This window comes from Agelaius phoeniceus, chromosome 3 (assembly GCF_051311805.1).
Source record: "Agelaius phoeniceus isolate bAgePho1 chromosome 3, bAgePho1.hap1, whole genome shotgun sequence".
Classification (NCBI taxonomy): Eukaryota; Metazoa; Chordata; class Aves; order Passeriformes; family Icteridae; genus Agelaius; species Agelaius phoeniceus.
In genome coordinates, this window is record NC_135267.1 from 36,565,528 (window position 1) to 36,585,353 (window position 19,826).

General features: G+C 45.8%; 1 protein-coding gene and 1 long non-coding RNA gene across 2 annotated transcripts in view; both read left to right on the plus strand.

Annotated features, from left to right (window-relative positions):
• The first annotated feature begins 2,357 nt into the window (after positions 1-2,357).
• RRM2 (ribonucleotide reductase regulatory subunit M2) lies at positions 2,358-7,944 on the plus strand. Its single transcript, XM_054629889.2, has 10 exons — positions 2,358-2,600; positions 2,682-2,759; positions 3,270-3,404; positions 3,499-3,615; positions 4,125-4,258; positions 4,919-5,013; positions 5,758-5,891; positions 6,277-6,381; positions 6,510-6,623; positions 7,006-7,944. Exons 1-10 carry the CDS (start codon positions 2,472-2,474, stop codon positions 7,156-7,158), a joined length of 1,194 nt encoding a protein of 397 aa, XP_054485864.1. The 5' UTR covers positions 2,358-2,471; the 3' UTR covers positions 7,159-7,944.
• An 8,522-nt stretch (positions 7,945-16,466) lies between these two features.
• The window catches only part of LOC143693535 (uncharacterized), a 104,083-nt gene continuing 100,723 nt past the window's right edge, over positions 16,467-19,826 (plus strand). Inside the window, exon 1 of the long non-coding RNA XR_013181296.1 lies at positions 16,467-16,938. This is a non-coding gene — a long non-coding RNA (uncharacterized LOC143693535). The remainder of the gene's footprint in view (positions 16,939-19,826) is intronic.

Here is a 19,826-nt window from a genome sequence, read left to right on the forward strand (position 1 = left end):
GGATGAGACCATGCAAACAAATCAGGAGAAAACCATCAGCAAATGCTGAGTCCTCAGCTAGTGATGAGTCAGTTCTCTTCTCTGACTTTCATCAGACCGGTTGCTGCAGTGTGGGAGGCAGTCAGCAAGCTGGAGTCACTGTCTATCTGTTCTGTAGGCAATCTGTGTTAAAATGGAAGAAAAGCAATCCTGTGAGCAAGGACAGCCCTGCCCTGAGCATTACCAGTGGGTCAGTGGGCTCAGAGCCCCAGCAATAGCCAGCCTGAGGAAGCAGACAGGAGCTGGGGACATGGAACCTGTAGGTCCCATGGGGGCTGTAGGCTGTGCCTGGGGGGGTCAGGGCTTTGCCATGCTGGCATTGAGGGTACCACAACAGCAGTGGCTGGGCCAGAGGCTGAGCTCCATGTGCAGCTGATGGGAATGTCAGGGCCTGGGTGGAGCTGGGTGCTGGGACCCAGCGTGGGGGCCTGGGGGCATCTCAAGCAAACAGGGTGCTTACACAACAGCCCACACCTGCCTCACCCAGACACCCCAGGCTGCTCTTACTTCCACCTGAGTGTCTGAATTCCTGCCAGCAAAGGAGGTGAGAAACTAATACAAGTCTGGGGCTGTTTGTTTTAAGCACACAGTACTGAGAACTAGTGGCCAGAAGCCATAAAGGCAGGGCATTCTTTCACACACCCAAAGAGAGGGCAGGAGCTAGCTGACATCCCTGGTCACTATCCCTGTCATCCCTGATGCTGAGCACTTCAGAGCAGGGCAGCAGCCTACTGCCTTCAACCCAGCTGTGCCAAAGAGCTGCTGTGAAGATGCTGCTCCCAGAATGCAGCTGCATCCCGGAGAAGGATGTTGGTGAAGGGAGGAACAATGCAGCTGGGTTAAACTGCTGTAACAGAGACATTCACCATGGGCACTCATTTCTAAACACCATTTTGTGGCAGCTCCAGCAGCACAGAGTTGCAACATGCTTTCTCACAGACCCTCTCTGTGCTCTCCCTGGTGCTTTTTTCTCCTTGCAGAGCCATTGTGCTCAGGACAAGGCTTTGGTGCCCTGCCACGGGCTTCTGAGAACAGGAGCTGGACTGCAGAGATAGCACAGCTGTGGCCTTGTGACAGCCCGTGGCCCAGGGCTTGTGGTGGCTTGGAGGTTCTTTATTGGTAAATGAGGGTAAATGAGTTTGGGTGGGATGGGGAGGATGCTGCTCCAGCTCTCTGCCAACTCTCCCAGCAGCTGTAGAGGTGGCAGGAGATAGCAGGGACACTTGTAAGCCTTTTGGGAGATGCCTGGTACTCCTGCCTCTAGGACCAACTTCCTGGAACGGAGCAGGAGTGTGTTTGTGCCTGTCCAGGATTTTGGCCCCAGCTTCTGTGGTGCTCACTCTCCTGGGATAGAGATGTATTTGTGACTGACTGTGACCTGCTAAAATGAATAATCTATTTGAATTTACAGTGTCAGAGGTGATGCTGGAGGGGAGTACTTTTGTTTTTCTTCCCAACCCACAGCAGTAAATTTAACATAGTACCATTATATAGTTCTGCTGTACTCCTGCTCTGCCTGCCTCTTCTCCAGCCAAGCACAGCACAGTGCTGAGCCATGTAACTCTTTGTCCCTGGGAACACGCTCAGGTGACAGACACCAGTCCAGGCCATTCTGCATCCCCGTGTGACTGAGGGGCCTCCAAGTCTCATGGAGCTCTTGGTTTCATTGAAACTGCTTCAGGGAACACATTTTAGCTGACAGAAGCAGATCCCTTGTGGAATTGGATGAGGAAAACAATATTGCAATTTAATTAATAAAAAATAAATGCTGGCTTTCAGAAATTATGAATATTCACCTCTTCTTCGTACTTGTGTTCCCCTTTTTCTTATACTATTTATTTAAAACACATGAAACCGGGTGGCACACGGATTCAGTTTCTCCAGGAAGCCAATTTCTGTCTCCAAATGCAGGAATGTAGAATTTCTATCCAAATTCAGGCATCAGTGTTCAAAGCGAAAATGAATGGGTAGGTAGGAGGGGACCAGAAAAGGGGAAAGCAAGGCTAAGTGCCATTTCCAGCTCTGCACCCCAAGCCCAGGTTAAGTTTTCGTACCCAGACACGAGTGGTGGACTCCTCCATCGCAGCCGAACCTTTCTCAGGCAGGGCGAGGCGCAGGTCCCGCACTCGGAGCTCTCCCTGCGGGACCGCGCGCGCTCTCCCGCCTTGCCCGCGCGCCGTTGGCGCCAAAGTGAAGGGCGGGGCCCTTCCTCCCGCCGCCGCCACCACAATGGGAGGCGGGGCCCCACCCGCGGCACCAGCCAATGGGAGCGCGGGGGCGGGCGGAGGTGGGCGTGGCGAGGGCTGTGAGTGGCCAGCCGGCCGTTCTGGCGCCAACTTCGAAGGGCATATAAAGACCAGCGCGGGGCTTTTCCATTTCCTGCCGCCCATCCCGCCGCCGCCGTTCCTCCCGCCGCCGCCGCACTCTCAGCCATGCTGTCCGCCCGCGCCCCGCTCGCCGCCCGCCACGACCAGCCCCAGGTGTCGCCCAAGAAGAACCAGTCTCCTATGAAGAGTCTGTCGCCCATGAAAGGCTTGGCGCTGAGTAACAAGGAGAACACGGTGAGCGCCCGCCCGCTCGCCCTCCCACCCCCCTACCTGGCAGCGCCGCATCGCGCTCACCCTGCCCCTTTCTCCCCGCAGCCCCCCACGCTCAGCAGCGCCCGTGTGCTGGCCAGCAAGGCGGCCCGCAAGATCTTCCAGGAGGGTGACAGCAATCCGGTGAGTGTAGGACCCCCGGGCACCGCGCCCGCCCTTGTCCTGTTTCCCAGAGGCTCCTGAACCCCAGTTCCACTCCTCTCCCCATCGGTGGTCTCTCCTTGCTGCCCTTGTCCGAGCCCGCTGGTCCCGCCCCAGCCCCTCTCTCCAGCCGGGCATTGCACCCCTGCCCCAGCCCCTCTCTCCAGCCGGGCATTGCACCCCTGCCCCAGCCCCTCTCTCCAGCCGGGCATTGCACCCCTGCCCCAGCCCCTCTCTCCAGCCGGGCATTGCACCCCCGCCCCAGCCCCTCTCTCCAGCCGGGCATTGCACCCTCTCCCCAGCCGGGCATTGCGCCCCAGCCCCTCTCCCTCAGCGGGGGTCTCCACCCTCCCGGGCCCTTCTCTTTAGGGGAATCTCTCCCCCCCCCCCGCCCAGCCCCTCTCCCTCGGAGGGGTCTTTCCGTCCGAGCTGCCGCCCTCAGTGTCCCTCCGCAGCCCGGCCCCGCCCCGAGCCGCTCTCCCGCCATTCCAGGTGCCGCGGGGCGTGGAGGAGGAGGAGCCGCTGCTGCGGGAGAACCCCCGCCGGTTCGTCATCTTTCCCATCCAGTACCACGACATCTGGCAGATGTACAAGAAGGCCGAGGCCTCCTTCTGGACGGCGGAGGAGGTGCGGGGTGCGCGGCCACGGCCCCTTCTGCCGCTGCCCTGGGCAGGGTCTTCCGCCGGAGCACCCCTTCCTTAATTATCCTGTAATGTTTTAGGTGGACCTTTCAAAAGACCTCCAGCACTGGGAGTCCCTGAAGCCTGAGGAGAAGTACTTCATTTCTCATGTCCTCGCCTTCTTTGCTGCCAGTGATGGCATTGTCAACGAGAACTTGGTGAGTGTGTAGCAAGTCCCCACAGAAATATCAGTTTGGGTAGATAACAAGGTAATTCACATGTTCAGGATGTTTGCTGGCTGCTCCAGCTGGTTTGCTGGATCATGGAGTGCTACAGCATTAAGAACACATGGGGCTGTCCTGTGTCAATTACCGAACTGGGGTTGTGTTTGTAATCTCCAAGTTTGCCCATCCCCACTGGGCACTGAGTGCTGCCCTGCAGCAGCATTTGGCTGTTTCACAGCCCTTGTTCTGCTTCTATGCTCTGTGCTCTTTCTAATGGGGGATAAGTCAAACTAAAACGTTGTCCCATTTCCCATGGGACCAAAGAATACCTTCTGACTTGAAATTCTGAGGGGTTGCTGCTTTGTATATTGCTGTTAGTAATCCACATATCTGGAACTAATCCAAAGATTTTGTTGGCTGACCCATAACTGGTCCATACAGTATTAATGCATCTAACATGCAAATCACAAACACTTTTGCAAATGCTTATTTATTTCCTCTAGGTGGAGCGGTTCAGTCAAGAAGTACAAATCACAGAAGCTCGCTGTTTCTATGGCTTCCAGATTGCCATGGAAAATATACATTCAGAAATGTACAGTCTTCTCATTGACACCTACATTAAGGATTCAAAGGAGAGGTTTGTATTGCTTGATGATGAAAAGTTCAGAACTCAGTAAATATTCAGAATTTAGCTAATGCATGTCAATTGTTCTCTGACTTTCAGGCTAATTTTAGGATGTAAATTAGGCTTATATAAAAAGCCACTGCTGTTTAAGAGCAGCTTTACTTCACAATATCATTTTTCATCTGAGGTGTAAGACCTTGCTTACATTAAGAGTGAAACTGGAATCACTCCGAACTGAAATAAAGAAATTAGACAATGTGAAGGGTGGAGCAGTCAAAGGGAGTATATTCAGTTTTAAGTGAGTTTTACTGCTACTTAAAAAGCTTGCTGTGTCATACCTATGTGAGAGGTCTGATGCCTTCATACTGTCAAGTGGATCCTGGTTAATCTCTAGTTTGGACAGCCTTGTCCAAGAACACTTGGTGAAACAGTTCTCCCCTTTATGCTGTAATGGCAGTTCAGGAGAGCTGGTGCTGATGTGATGGGTATGTGAGGGAAAAAGGAGTTGCTTGGAACAAATAGAGCTACATTGGTGCCAGTTAAGAGGGAGAAAGACAGTTACCAGGATGAAGGTGCAGAGCATGTTTAAGTGATCAATACTGTTTATGGCAGTGAATCCTCATTTTGCTGGTTGTGCTGATGTCTTATCCTTATGAGTTTTATCTTCCTCAGGGAATTTCTTTTCAATGCTATTGAAACGTTGCCATGTGTTAAAAAGAAGGCAGATTGGGCCATGTGCTGGATTGGGGACAAGAAAGCAACATATGGTGAGTACATCTATTGGAAACAAAGTGAAATTCCTCTCCTAAAGATGGAGGAATCACCAGTTCTCCAGACTTCACAGTTAACAGGGATTGTTGGTGTCAGAGAGAGTACATGCTCTCCAATATAAGACACTGGTATAATTCTGAATGTGAAGAAAACAATTTTCATTTTCAAATGAGCTACTACTGACAGGAGATCTTTGTACAGTTGCTGACATGATGAATAATAAGGTCATGTGGCAATCATATGCCTGATTACATGATCAAACTGTAAATTGCTGCCACATGTCAGGACATGTCATGGCCATCTATAGCCAGTAGACATGTCTGGCTGGGGACTGTAGCTCCTCTGCCTTGGTGATTCCTCCTGTCTTGCCTCAAAGGTGAGATGGTACAAATCATTATTTCACTAGTATTGAAACATCTTTCATGGCCAAAGATGAGCAGAAATCAGCTGCCAAAAATGACTGCTTCTTTTATGAGCCATCTGAAAAAGAATAATATTGAGGGTTGACCCAAGGGGAAGGAGCCTTGGCTTCAGCTACTTAGGAGCTACTCTGATTAGTTCCTATTTCCTCTCATGTTTGTTTTGTTAAATGATCAGAAATCTTCAATAATTTCTAAACACAGCCCATGATACACTTAGGCAAAACCAACTTCATTTGCTTTGCAGGATGATGCAGTTTGCAACTTTTGTGTATCAATCCTGTTTTCTGTATGGTACTACCATCAATCTTCTCTCAACAGGTGAACGTGTTGTGGCCTTTGCAGCTGTGGAAGGAATCTTCTTTTCTGGCTCTTTTGCATCAATTTTTTGGCTGAAGAAAAGAGGATTAATGCCTGGACTCACTTTTTCTAATGAACTCATCAGTAGAGATGAGGTATGAGTCAAATTCTAGCAGTTAAGATGGTAATGTGCCACAGTAGTTCAAAGTAATGACACTCAATTGGAGCCTGTATTGTAAAACAGGAGTATATTTAGAAACAGGCAGGCTATAAAGCTCACTAAAGTGTGTAAACATGTGTCATTGTGGATCTTGCTGAAGCATATGAATGAAGTTAGCATTTTACTTCCTCTGAAGTGTTGGAGGGTTCTCACCAATGCTCACAGCTGCTGTGCCTCACACTGGCAGGACTTGCTTGTGATGCCTTCTGGTGAGGCAAAAAGTTGTCTGTAGGAAAGAATAACCTGGCAAAGGTGATACCACTTACTCTGCTCTCTTAAATCAGTTTTCCTGAAATAATTTTCTGGAACTTTTTTTCCAGGGTTTGCACTGTGATTTTGCCTGCCTCATGTTCAAGCACTTGATACACAAACCATCAGAGGAGAGAGTAAGGGAAATCATCATGAATGCTGTTCTCATAGAACAGGTAACTGTCTGCCTCTTGTTTAGCAGCTCCATTGCAATCAAACAAAGCTGGGGAGCTGTTGGGCATAAAACTAACCTAGATGATAGACTGAATGCAGTGTCTGTTCATAAAATGCTTGTTACCTGCAGGAATTCTTGACGGAGGCACTGCCTGTGAAACTGATTGGCATGAACTGCACTTTAATGAAACAGTACATAGAGTTTGTGGCAGACCGGCTTATGTTGGAACTGGGATTTAACAAGGTGAGGCTCTAATACACTGAATGTTTCATGGGGAAAAGGCAATGTTAATTTCCTCCAGAAATACAAATCCTGAGTTGGCTACAGCAACATTGTTTTAACTTGTAAAATAATTTAGCAGTTCTGCTGCATTCTGTCTGGAGACTCACAGAACAAAGAGCAAAAGGATGCTGTGGAAAAAGCTGTCTTAGTAGCTGTGCTTCTTTAGCTGCTTTACTGCAGCTAAAATAAGACAGGAACAAATAGAGTAAAGAAGGCTTGGGGCAGAGTTTTTGTTCACTACATAGTAAGGCTGCTGATGGCTCCTTCCAGCTGATCTCTAAAGCTCTTGCACAGTGAAAATGTGAGCACCTGTGGTGACTACAGAATTGCCTGTGTCTTTCAGATATACAAAGTAGAGAATCCTTTTGACTTCATGGAAAACATCTCTCTGGAAGGCAAGACCAATTTCTTTGAGAAGCGAGTAGGTGAATATCAGAGGATGGGAGTCATGTCCAAGCCCACAGACAACTCTTTCACCCTGGATGCAGAGTTCTGAGTGACCTGGGACCACGTGCATTCATGTGCATCCTGCTCTGCTTTCCACAGGGGAGCACTCAGTGTGTGCTGAGTCACTGTGACCTGATTTGCTGTACTGAAGTCCCACTCTTGTAAAGTGTGGTGATACTGGTGTACTTTAGAAGGCTGGTGTAGCTCCAGCAGTAAAACCCCTTTTAATTAGATTTTACCAATGGTATTAATGCACAGGATGCTCAGGTGTATCTTATAGCACATGCTATTCCACTCCATGGAAGATACAGGTACTTCTTTCTGCAAGGTGGGAGGTTGTGGGCACTGACCCCTGGCTTCTGCTGTTCTCACCATAAACAGGGAAGCAGTTAAAAAATTCCTGTTGTAAATTTGTTGAATAGTCTAGAAAACTCTGGAGGCAACTACATGATGACCTCACTGCTTTTTTAGCAGGTTTTAAGTTTACCATTTTAACTATTGTAATAGTTTGTACATAAACCTGGCACTTTAATGTTTAAAATAAACAACTGTCTTGTAATATTCAGCAATAGTAAAATGCATGTCAAAATCTTTTGCAGCCTAACCCTTTTATGACTTGTGCTTCTTTCTGGGTATGTAATTTAAAAATGGTGCTGTGAATTAAACTATACATCTTGAAATATATCAAAGAACAGGAAGAAACTTGGGATGAAAGGTGAAGAACTAAATGGGATATTCTGGGTACTGAAAAATAAGATGTAGCTGACTGGTGGACTTGATTGCTTTTTCTTTAATACCTGGGAACAGTATTTCATGTAATAAAGAGCTGGTTGGACTCAGTGTTGTACTGGCTTCAGTGTTCCAATGGGCAAAGCTGTGTGCTGATTTCCTTTTGAATTGCAGCTTTTCTGAGGAAATGCAGGGTCTTCAGGAAATAGCTGCTTAGTCATGTGGTTTATAGATATCAAGTGAAATGGTTGTGCTTAGCTCTGACTTTCAGACTGACTGCACTAAACAGATGTTTCAGGGTAAATTCAGCTAAATAAGGCTGGTGCAGTATTCTGAGCTTTTCATCATGCCAGTTAAGTCTTGGTTTTAATACTTAACAGTAGTGAAAATGTATACACTGCACCATGGTTATTCCACACTAAACAGAGTAGTAAAAATGAGTAAAAATAACTAATGTGTGTGGTCTAAAAGGAATCCTTCTGGTCTCAGAGTTCCTGGAAATGATCTGCAGTGAGATGAGATGACAGTGGGATAGCCTGAAAATGGCTACTGCCTTGCCTTACAGAAGGAGTTTATCCATTATTTAGTCTAATATTCAGCAAGGGATGTTCTGCAAGCCTTTCTTTCCTCAAGCAGAGTTGAAGTGAATAGGCTTTTATAAAACTGAAAACCTTTTCCTTCACAGGAAAGAAACTGGAGGGAGTTTGCTTCTTGTTGCTCAAGTGCTCCCTCTTTGAAAGCACAGTATTCGTGGTGCTTCTTTGAGAGTGCTGCCTTGGTGTAAAATGAAGTGGCTTGCTGGGCTTTGCTCTTGATTGCACTGAGGGCAGTGCTGTGTGACTGCTCTTCCCCTGAGTCTGAAGCTGGCAGGATGCACAAGGCAATCCTAGGGAGAAAACCCCAATAAATAATTTAAAAAACCTCCCAAGTCTGGAGTTGAAGATGGAGGATTGTTAACTGACAGCTCTAATAATGGCCTTGCAGCACTGATGCTGCTAACAGGTCAGAGATTGCAGTGGCCTGAGAATAATGTATTAGGAGCTGGAATAGGGATGTGCTAAATTGGACAGCCAGACACATTATTTTGAAGCATTGAAATTTAATGCTTGTTTCTGCCTAAATAGCAGCATTTCCTTCTCAGCAAATTTGGCTTAGTGCTTTTTTTTGGCTTCTCTCAGCAGTCAAAGCTTTGATCAAATTAAGTGATAAAAGTATCAGAAGTCAGAATGTTAAGGCTATATTGTTTAGAGCACAAAGGAGACAGTGATAAAATACTGAGATTAGTTTGGACCTGAGTATGATTTAGCAGCATTCAATTTATATTCAAATCTGTTAATTTATGTACTTAGATGATGTAGAAAAAGGGTAAAACCTCTGATCTATGAGTAGGGTCTACCTGTATTACAGCCATCTCTTCCCATTTGATTCTTGGTACGTGCCAAGGATCAATATGCAAACAATTAGGGCAGAAAGATTTCATCTGCTATCTGCAATCCTGGGAAATAGGAACTGCAACTATTTTCAACATAATATAGGATTGCTAGGAACTGATATGATGGCCAAGTAATCAGTTATAATGGGAAGTAGGAAGAACATTCCTTTTAGCCAAGCATTGCTCTTAGGGGGTAATAGATACTGTAGTTGTGCACCCATTAGAGATGGATTAGATAAGAATTAGAAGTCATTCAGAAGGAGAGCAAGGCTTGCTGTGGCTGCTGGTAATCTTACTCATGCTGCTGATGTTTGAATGCCTTAGGTTTGGTATATGTACCTGCTGCAATGCAAGTCAGTTTTTCCTGTACAGTCTGGAGAAAAGCTGTGCATCTGAAATGATCCCACCTATTTTAATTCTCTGTTCTCAAAAGGTTGAAATGTCTTGCTGTTGCTTAGTTTGAACAGATTATGTCCGAGTCTTGATGAAACACTTGTTTACTGAAAACGGATTACTTTCCAATTTGACACTTGATCCTCTTAAGAATTGAGGAGATAAGTCTTTTTATTTCCTTAAAAAATAACTAATACTCCCTCAAATAAATTTCAATGAAAATTGAAATGGCCTTTTGGAATATATTTTGAAGTGGAGTTGAAAGAAGCTGGAGAAATTTGAAGTGATGAAAGTGCAGATGTTTTTCTTTGTGAGTGCATCAGAATGGCTGTCTGCAATTGCCACAGAAAAATGGAAAGTGATTAGGCTAGTAGAGGAAAAAATACTGAGGGATAAGTAAAACTGGATGGGTTTGATGATGCAGCAGCAATGCTGTAATGTCAGTGGTAAATTTATGCATAACTGATCCCTAGCTACCCCCTGTGTTTCTTTATTGCTGTTAAAATTAATGGCTTTTAATAGCTGTAGATAAAATGGGAGAAGAGTAACCTCAAGCATGGTTCTTCGTGTTACATTTTTTACTGGAATTTGTTAAAAAAGCCAAACACGGGCTCAGGTAAGAAAGCTTCCATAACTCCTTATTTGACACATTTTCACTTCACATTACATGTCAAACATTGAAATCTTGGCAGTGATTGACAATGATAAGAAGCACCCTAATGTCAGCCTTGTCCTCAGGAAGTAACTGCAACATCAGAGTGTAACAAGCAGAAAATCCCCTGATTTCTCAAATTTCCGAGGGTGATTACAGGAATTTGTGCCCAGAAGAGGTCAGAGAACAATTGCAGCTGCTTGTGCTGCAGCAGGGCACAGTCAGCCTGTGAGTCTGAAGGCACATTAACAGTCTGGGGTGATCCCTGAAGGGGTAACCACTTCCTCCACACCATTTCTCAATCAGAAACTTTTCCTGGCAGAAGCAGGGAGTGAAGGGAGTTGTCTTATTCCAAGCCTATTTTTCACAGCCTGCCTTATCTTAAGCTGTTGATTACCTCTTGGAGCTTTGGCTCCTCTTTTTCTGCAAAATGTACTATAAGAAATAAATGCTTTCATCAGGACAGGTTTAAGAGCTGCAGAGTTAAGACTCATGTCCTGTTTGCTGATGGACAGCTAGTTTTTTATTAGGAATTCATCCCTTGGGACTGAGATCCTATAAGCCACATAGACTGTCTTGGTTTCTGTGGTAAAACAATCCTTACATTAATGGTGAAAGATGCAGCTAATAGGAAAAATGTCTAATATGTGTCAGACACTGGTTTTACATTTCAAGTTATGCCCAATGGATTTTTGAAATAATGATAATGTTGAGGCTTCCTGTGCCTGCAGAGAAATGAGGGGAAAATCCCTTTAGAGAATATCTCAGCCCCCAGTGATGAGATCTGAGATCATTAATCAGCAGATAAATGGTAGTTGTACTGCTCTTAGAGATAGGTGTGGGACTCTGAATTGGGTGAAGAAGGAATACCAGCTGTTAGTATTTTTGTTTTCTTAAACTTCAAATATCTAGAGAAAAATACCTTAGTGAAATGTTCTTTCAATTCTCTCAAATAACCAAATTACTTCTGCTTTTCTCCTGTTTATTTTGCAGTATGTAGTTTGTGCCACAAGTGATACCACTTTGTCCCTACAGCACTTGGGAGCATTTCCCTGATGCTGAACACGTGTTGAGGTTTTTCTCTTGGCCTAAGTGTGAAGAGTCCAGGGCTGGATAAACTCAAGTGCTTCTGAGATGCAGACTGGGGAAAAAATATCCCAGGCCGGTTTCTGCTACCTGTCACTGGTAAGTAATTTACATTTTCTAATTACTGTAGGACTTAGCTGAAAGTAGGAGAGAATTTGCAGTTCTTAGGTGTCCAAATCTTGAGTGTTGAGCTTGCAAAAAACCTTAAAAACTGAGCTGTATTTCTGTTCTTTTTGGAGTCGGGGGTGCTGCTACTTCTGTAACAAAGTGCTGCTGATATAATCAGGGATGGCTTGGGTCATTCTTGCATGCCCTGGATTGGGTCTAGCAGAGAGTTGAGTTCAATATTTTGCTAGATTTTCATTTTAACAAGGATCAAGTAAATGGATTGTCAGGTAGCTAAGACTTAATGCCATCCAAACAAATTGTGGGGTAATGAAGCCAGTCATGAAGACTGAGGTACTTGGCCCCAGAGAAAGATGCCTGCAGGTATTGATTTGCAGAAGGACTAATATTCAGGCAAATCAGTTCTTGCAATCTAAGTATATCCTGCATATATTTCTGGAGAAGGGGCATCTCTGGATTCCTGGCTCCAAAGGTGCAGCACCAGGGAAGGACAGTGCATTTCTGTTCATTCCACATTCCTACTTCATGCTCATCTGCATCTTTGGCAGATGAGCACTTACACAGCGCTTACACAGCTTTTAATTTCACATTTTGATGGTAGTTTCTGATACCTTTAGCCACATTGCCAGGTGTTTTTCCTATCCTTCTCTTAGGTAGGGAGCTGCATACCTTGTTTGTCCTTTCAGTCAGAATGCAGCTCCCAGGTGCTCCCCAAGGTGTTCCCAGTGCTCTGACTCAGAGGCATTTGTGAGCTCGAGTGGATCCGAGGCAGGCAGCAGCAAACACCAGCCTTGTGTTGCTGTTTTCCAGCATCCTTCTGCAGCCTTGTGGGCTGCTCTGCTGCCAGGGACTGCAGGGAGTCTGCTTTCTCACTGGTGTTGGCCAAAGCTTCCCTGCTTCTCTCTGGTAGATGTTGCCTCATTAAAATGAAAATATTTTGTCAGCATTTATCTCCCAAATACTCAAGCAGGAAAGCCGTGATATGATTCAAAACCAAGATGAAGCATTTGGCTTCAGCAGTGTTTTTTGTGGTGGCTCTAGCACTTCCTGTAATGATTTTGGTTTGATGTGATCCAGGAGTTTGCAGTGAGTATGTTGAAGTGCTTCAGAATGGATCTCCATCTTCCCAGCCCTGGATCTCTGCTCTGGGAGACATTGAAATGTATTCTTCTGATTTAGGACACAAGCAGCAGTCATGAGTGGCCACCTGCTTTAGTTTAATCCTGATTCTATAAGTAGCAAAGATTATGTTGACAGTTGAATTTCCTTATCTCTGTCTCTTCTTGGTATTTAATTGAATGATTTATCTCTTCTTGAACTTATTTTCTAGGTGAACCTCAAAAAAGGAATAACAAAACCCCTGCACTTCTTTGCTTTAAAAGTTAACATTCAGCAGGCAGCAGTGGCTTGGCAGGGAAACTGTGGAGCAATGAGCAGCTGTTGGGTGAAGGTAAGAAATAGGGTTGGAGGTAGGGAGTGTTTTAGAAAGGGACATTTCAAGATGGGGAAATATTGGCTGGGGCAAGTGTTTAGTGTCTGTTCTGGCTGTAAATTTCTTCAGTGTCACTTAAATGCAATGTCAGCTATAAGGAGGACTAAATGTAATTCACTCATAAAAGAAATTGAAATATTAAATGTATATTGGATTTGGTAATAACTTTAGGCAGAACACACTAGGTTTATTGGAGGGTTAGCAATAACTTTGCTGTTTCAATTACTGCTTGTGAAAATTGCATTTCATTCTATTGATATTACTACTGCAGTTACTCTTGATAGTACCATAAATATGTAGAGATATACAGACTTTGGAAAACTTATTCTGATCGGGGTTTATTGCAGTGTGTGGATTAAGACTGGCAAATGTTGGGCCACCTAACAGGATTATTTTGAATACACATTTTCATAAAATGGTTATCCCTTGTCAAATTGAAAAGCTATTTACTATGCTAAATAGGCTAATTTTATGGTAAGTTTTTAATTTTTCCACCTTTCCATTATTTAGCTGTGATGCTGCATTTGCTGCTAAATCCCTGGGATTATATGTGAAGAGTTGGATGGCTCGCTTGCATTTAAATTAATTAAAGCAAAAATATTTCAAATGAAATGTTAAATATTGCTGTGTAGATATTCAAGAAGCAGATGTGATTTCACCACTTTTATCCCCAAATAACACATGCAAAAGCAGATTGTGAAACATTTAAATATGCCTATACACTCAAGTGTAGCTTTGCAGGCTCCCCAGGGGAAGGAATTTTGTGTGGCTTAGGGAAAATTGTTCACCACGATGGAGTAGTTTTGTTTGAAGAAGCCTTTTGGGAAAGGGCTTTCCAAAGCCAATGGTCTCCCAGCCGGTCTCAGAGGCTGTGTGGAGGTGAGCAGCAGGGCAGGGTGCTGCCGTGCCCCTTGGGGTGGCACAGGTGGCTCTGGAGCTCTCCGGGAAGAGATGGGTGTTCCCATGACCTCCTGCCTGCTCACACCCCACCGCTCTGCCCCCTCTCACGTTCTCTTTCAGCTGTCCTGTTGTGCAGTAATTTGTGCTGAAACACGTTCCCTGTCTCAGGCAGTACACGTGGCTGTCACCAGGGGGGCTCCTTGGTAAGGAAAGCAGCAGCTGCTCCAGCAGCTCGGTGACACTGCCAAGCCCTGGCTGTTTATGCAGTGCCAGGTGGCTGTCACACCTGGGGAGAGCTGCCTGCAGGAGCTCTCCTCCCTCCCTGTGTGAATGGGATGGGCTCCACATCCACATCCACAAAGCTGGCTGCTTTGCTGAGTGCAGGGCGAGAGGCTACACGTGCAAATCCTGCTCTGCTCAGGATTTCATAGCAATGGGGTACAGGCTGCTGTGGGTTTTGGGGGAGCTGCCTGTTCTGCAGCATGGGTGTTTTTCTTATGACCTCACAGACATGGGACTAAGTGGCCTGGTGGCCAAGAAGGCCAAGGGCATCCTGGCCTGTGTCTGGAATAGTGTGGCCAGCAGGAGCAGGGAGGTCATTCTCCCCCTGTACTCTGCACTGGTGAGGCCACACCTTGAGTGCTGTGTCCAGTTCTGTGCCCTCAGTTTGGGAAGGACATTGAGATGCTTGAGTGTGTCCAGAGGAGGCAATGAGGCTGGAGAGAGGCTGGGAACACAAGCCCTGTGAGGAACAACTGAGGGAGCTGGGGGTTTTCAGCCTGGAGAAAAGGGGACTCAGGGGTGACCTGATCACTCTCTGCAACTCCCTGAAAGGTGGTTGTAGTCAGGTGGGGGTTGGTCTCTTTCTCCAGGTAGTAACTGATAGAATGAGAGGACACAGTCTCCAGCTGCACCAAGGGAAATACAGGCTGGATATTAGGATATTAAAAGCTTTTCACGCAAAGGGGGATAAAGTACTGGAATTGTCTTCCTGGGGAGGTGGTGGAGTCACCATCCCTGGATGTGTTTAAAACCAGACTGGATGTGGCACTCAGTGCCATGGTTTAGTTGAATGGGTGTCAGGGAATGGGTTGGACTCGATGATTTTGAAGGTCTCTTCCACCCTGTGATTCTGTAAATGGAAGTGCATTGTGTGTGCTAATTTACCATGCAATACAACAGCAGAGGATAGGAGTGGTTTTCTTGCAGATGTGTCATGTATTTTAGTGAATGCCAGACCTCTGTTTGTGCTCTCTTTTATTCACCTCCCTGAGAGCCCATTTGGACTGTGCTGTGCTCTTTTTGGGGTGCTGGGGCCATAGCAAACAAGCAGTATAGCTCCTGTAGAGAAGGACTTCAAGTGCCACCCCAAGTGCCCTCAGTGGGAAGAGATTCTAATGTCTGTTAATCTTAACTTCTTCCCTCAGGAATCAAGGTCGTGGCTCTCTGGCTCTCCTTGGAGCCTTCAGCAGATAAAAGCAGTCCAAGCAGAAAGGTGGATTTAATGGGGTGAGAAGAGAGCAGAGAGGGGCTTTTTGTTCTGTCCTACAGATCCTCTAATTGGGGTTGGTTCTCAGCTCAGGGTAGTGTCAGTCCAGAGTAATTATTTGGGTGCAATCACATGGTGAATTGAGGTTGAGGGGTTAAAGGTGAGTTTATTAGGCCTGAACCTCTGCTGCTGAACAAAAGCATCAGGTGATACTTAAAGCAGGTACAAGGGGGAGTGCATCTGACTTGCAGCAAAAAAAAAAACATGTATTGCTGTGCTGGTAGTTCATCTAAAATTCATTTTAAATGGGCTGTGCTGTAAACTGAGATGTTACATCTCCTGAACTGCACAAGTGCAGGGGCTCCCTGTGGGGTGTTTACCTGGGTGGCTTAGAGGATTGAACCTGTGTTCATAGTGCTGCCAGCCCCAAGGTGTTGGGATGTGGCTGTTGGCAGGGGATGGGGCTGGCTGCAGTGTGGTGCCCAACCTCAGCTCTTCCTGCTGCAGCCTCACCACCCCTGGGCACAGCAGCATCTGCTTCTGACTGTGACTTGTACCAACACCCATCCAGGAAAAGCTCTCCAACAGCAAAGTGCACTTTAGAGATGCCACAAATGCCTGGTGTGAAAATTCAAATGCCTGGCTTAGATGAGCCCTGAAAGCCATTTCATTTGGGGATTAGTTGTGCCCTGCTTATCACATATTAAAAACATAGTAGGTTTTTCTTGCCTCCTCTACATGCAAACAGGCAGAATCCACCAGAAGTGCCATGGTAACGGGCTGAAGCGATGCTGTCTGCAGTGCTGCAGGTGCTGTGCCTGCAGCTGCTATGGGTATCACTGAGCTCTGTTGACAAAGCATGGGGTTGTGAGACTTACTCTAAATATTTGCCAGAAAGTTTGCTTGGGGATGGTGACTACTGTGATACAGGATAGCTAAAAATAGAGTTCTTGCTGGTAGTTTTTCAGTGTTTGGTTTCACGGTGTGAGATGTGATTTTCAGAAGAGTTGTACATCTCCGTTCCCCCCTCCCTGTTCAATCACAGCATCTTTGAAAATCAGGTCTTTTGTGCCTCCCAAAATCAAGTTCTTAAATAGAATACAGACTAATGGAAAAAATAGATCTTGAAGTCATAGTAGTGAGGGTTTATTATGGGGGTTGTTAATGCCCCGTGTGTCATTTTAGAGTTCACCAAAGGGAGATTGGAAAGGAAGTCTCACAGTTGTGTAGGACTTGGGAATTAGCTGCACAGGCTTTTCAAGTTGTTTATGCCAAAGAGAGACAAAAACCTGAGGAGGAAGAAGTGGGCTACTGTGAGCCACAAATAACTTGATCCTGCCCTTGATGAAGTGAATGCTGCCACTCTGTATTGTCTGTGAGGGAAGGCTGGGAGGCTCTTGCAAACCCTACCCTAATTAACTGACTGCTGCCTTAATGCCTCCCAGGAGCCTGGGGTGATGCTCTGTTGTGTGCTGTGGGAGCCCACTTGGTCCTGAGGCTTTGCAAATCATGTTCAAGACCTCCTGAGAGGTAAGTTAAAAACATGGCTTTTTTTTTTTTTTTAAAAAGCCATTCTTACTTTGGGAGCCTGTAGAGCTTTCTGGTAAGGAGGCTGCTTCTTGCTTTGTGCTGGAGGTTCTGCTGAGGTAGAGAGGCTCAGAATTGTTTTGCTGTGGGTTGAATTGTCTCTGTTTACCATGAATGTATTTTCCCCCTGAAACTGGGTATGAGGGTCCTCTTTTCATGTGGAAGACTCAGGCTTTGAGATGGAAATGGGTGTCATGCCCTTTAATTTTTCCTGTTGGGTCCCTAGCTCTGTGCTTTAAGCTAGAACTAAATTGCAGGAAGGTTCAAGCCTGTGTGTCAAATCAGCAGGACTTTCTTAACTAATGACCTTGAAAGATTGGCCTGGAATGGGTGGACTTCTGATTCACCCTTGACTAGTGATGATCTGACCTTATTGGAAGCATGAAGGTGTGGGGAGTTAATGTGCCTCTTCCAAATGAGGGATGAATGGGTGTTTTACAGCTGTCTTTCAGGGAATGGAGGTTCTAATAAAAGCCACTGTCCCTAAGCAGAATGTTGTAATTCTCTGTGTGTGTTACTATGGTGCTCCAGAAACTATGGATTGCCAGGTACTCTTTCAAAATAATGGGTTTTTTAATTATTTATACCTTAAGGGTCAAAAGAGGTTTTGTTTTGTGAGGTTACAGGAACAACTGGATGAGTCAGAAGAACAATTGACAGTGCTATTGGAGGAACCTTGATATTTCTAACAGGAAGTTTGTAATTAAGCTGAATCACCGTGTCATTTGTGTTATCCAGATCCATGTGTCCAAAAAATATTATTAGCCTTGTGTTGCAGGGCTGTGGCTCCATTCACAGAGCTGAAGGTTGCTAAAGCTTGGTTTTGTTAGCTCTGCTTGTGGTGCTGCTGCCTTGAAATGGGATTTGAGGTGTGGGAGCACCAGGTCAGTGCTGAAGTACCATGGTATGTGTTGGTAGCTGAGGTTTCAGTGTGCATCCAGCCTTTCTCATAATCAGGCACTTGTTGCTAAGTCTTCACTTTTCAAGAGGCTTCCTGTACTGTCTGCAAGAAGAGTAATTTCCCACAAGGCAGCCACATTTCCTTGGTGCTTGCTGATCTTAATTAGGACAAGTATGACAAATAATGTTGCCCTTAAAACTTAATGAATAATTTTCCCAAACAGTTGTTAATTATTACATAAAGCCACTGCCCTCAGACTTCATTGAAATGAAGCAGAAGATGCATATTTCTAAATATCACTGTCAGAGTTTATTCATCTTGGGCAATGAGCTGCTGGGATGGAGCAGGCCTGTGGTAGCATGAAAAGCAAGTGCCACGTGTGAAAAGTCCTGGCATTAGTTTCATTGAAGTCTCTATGCTTATGACAAAGAGATTTGTATCTGGGCTGGTAAACCCAGTACCCCTTAGAGCTGATGAAGGGGAAGGGGCAGCTTATCTGGCCAGTGTCAGACAACAGCTTCCAGAGGGATGGAAGGTGCCTCATTTCTTTTCATGAATGGCACAGGCAATCTTAGGGATTAACTCTTGTTTTGGCATTTATGTCTGGTGCCAGGAATTCCAGCTTTACACAGCTGGAATCACATCATCTCCCTGATGCATCTGAAGCTTGTGGGTTTTGTAAATGGGATCTCAGTGCTGCCCAGCTGCTGGTACCCTGTATCACACCGGGGTCAAGCCAGTCCTCTGGTTCCCTCTTTTGTACCTCACACAACCTTTTCCAGACCTTTGCTGAGCAGGCACTCTGTTTGCTGCCTAAATCCCAGGGATTATGTGATTGCTGAAGTGGTGAACCCGAGGAGGGCAGCTTACACTAATGCGAGCGGCGGGCAGGAGCTGCAGCCCCTGCAGCCAAATCCAGCCCTGCCCATCTGTCAGAGCTGCCCTCCCTGGGCTCACAGGTTATCCCTGAGTTTTTAAATGCTGCCTGTTGGGTTGGGAACTGCTGCATGCTGGTCTCAGCCAAGGCAGATAGGCACAGAGAAGGCAGTTGTGGGGCGGCTGTTTGGGTGGGAATGAGAGCATCACAGAGCTTGCTGAACCCAAAGCCATACACCTGCTCCTCTCATCCCTTCACATGGCAGCCTCATCAGTGCCTGTCTCCTGAATGTGCATCTTTTGCTGCTGCTCTTGTCTGTTACACGTTTTGGTTTGAGTTTTTATTTCCTCTTTGTGTGATCTGTTTTCCCTCTCTCTCTTTGCACATGCTCCCTCCCACTTTGCCCTGATGCTGTGCTCGCTGTAGCATCAAGGCAGCCAAGATGAAGAGTGCAAGCAGTGAGGTTCATATTGGGTCTTTTTTCATTTGTTTGTTTGTTTTTTTTTTCTTTTTGTTTTGTTTGATGCTTGTGTCTGTGGAATATGGGTGAAAGGAGAAGAAAGAGATGTTGGAGCATCTCTGCCCAGGTGGGTGCAGGCAGCCCTGAACTCGCATGGAGTGGATGCTCAAGCTGTGTCTGCATCCATGCAGGCAGGTACCTGAGCTGTGCAGCAGCCCCTGTGGGCACAGAGGCCACCTATAGGAACCAGAGCTCTCTGAATAAAATCTTTGTCCTGAGAGAACACATGAGAGATGCAGACTAAAATTTAGGTCATGCCTAATCTGTATCACAGATTAACTTGTTCCATGGATCCTCATAAGCGTCATGGATGTATGTAATACAAATGAGATGAAAGTAGGTATTATGGATGGGCATAAGCAATTTATATGTTAGCTTATATGTTTGCTAATGTGTATAAACATTTATGTATTCTGATTGTTATTGACCCTTTATGTGAAACTTTAATAGACCCTTCATATAAACATTCCTGGAGTCTAACAGTGGCCTGCAGCCCCAGAAAATGTGCCTTCTATGCTTTCCTGCACTAACAG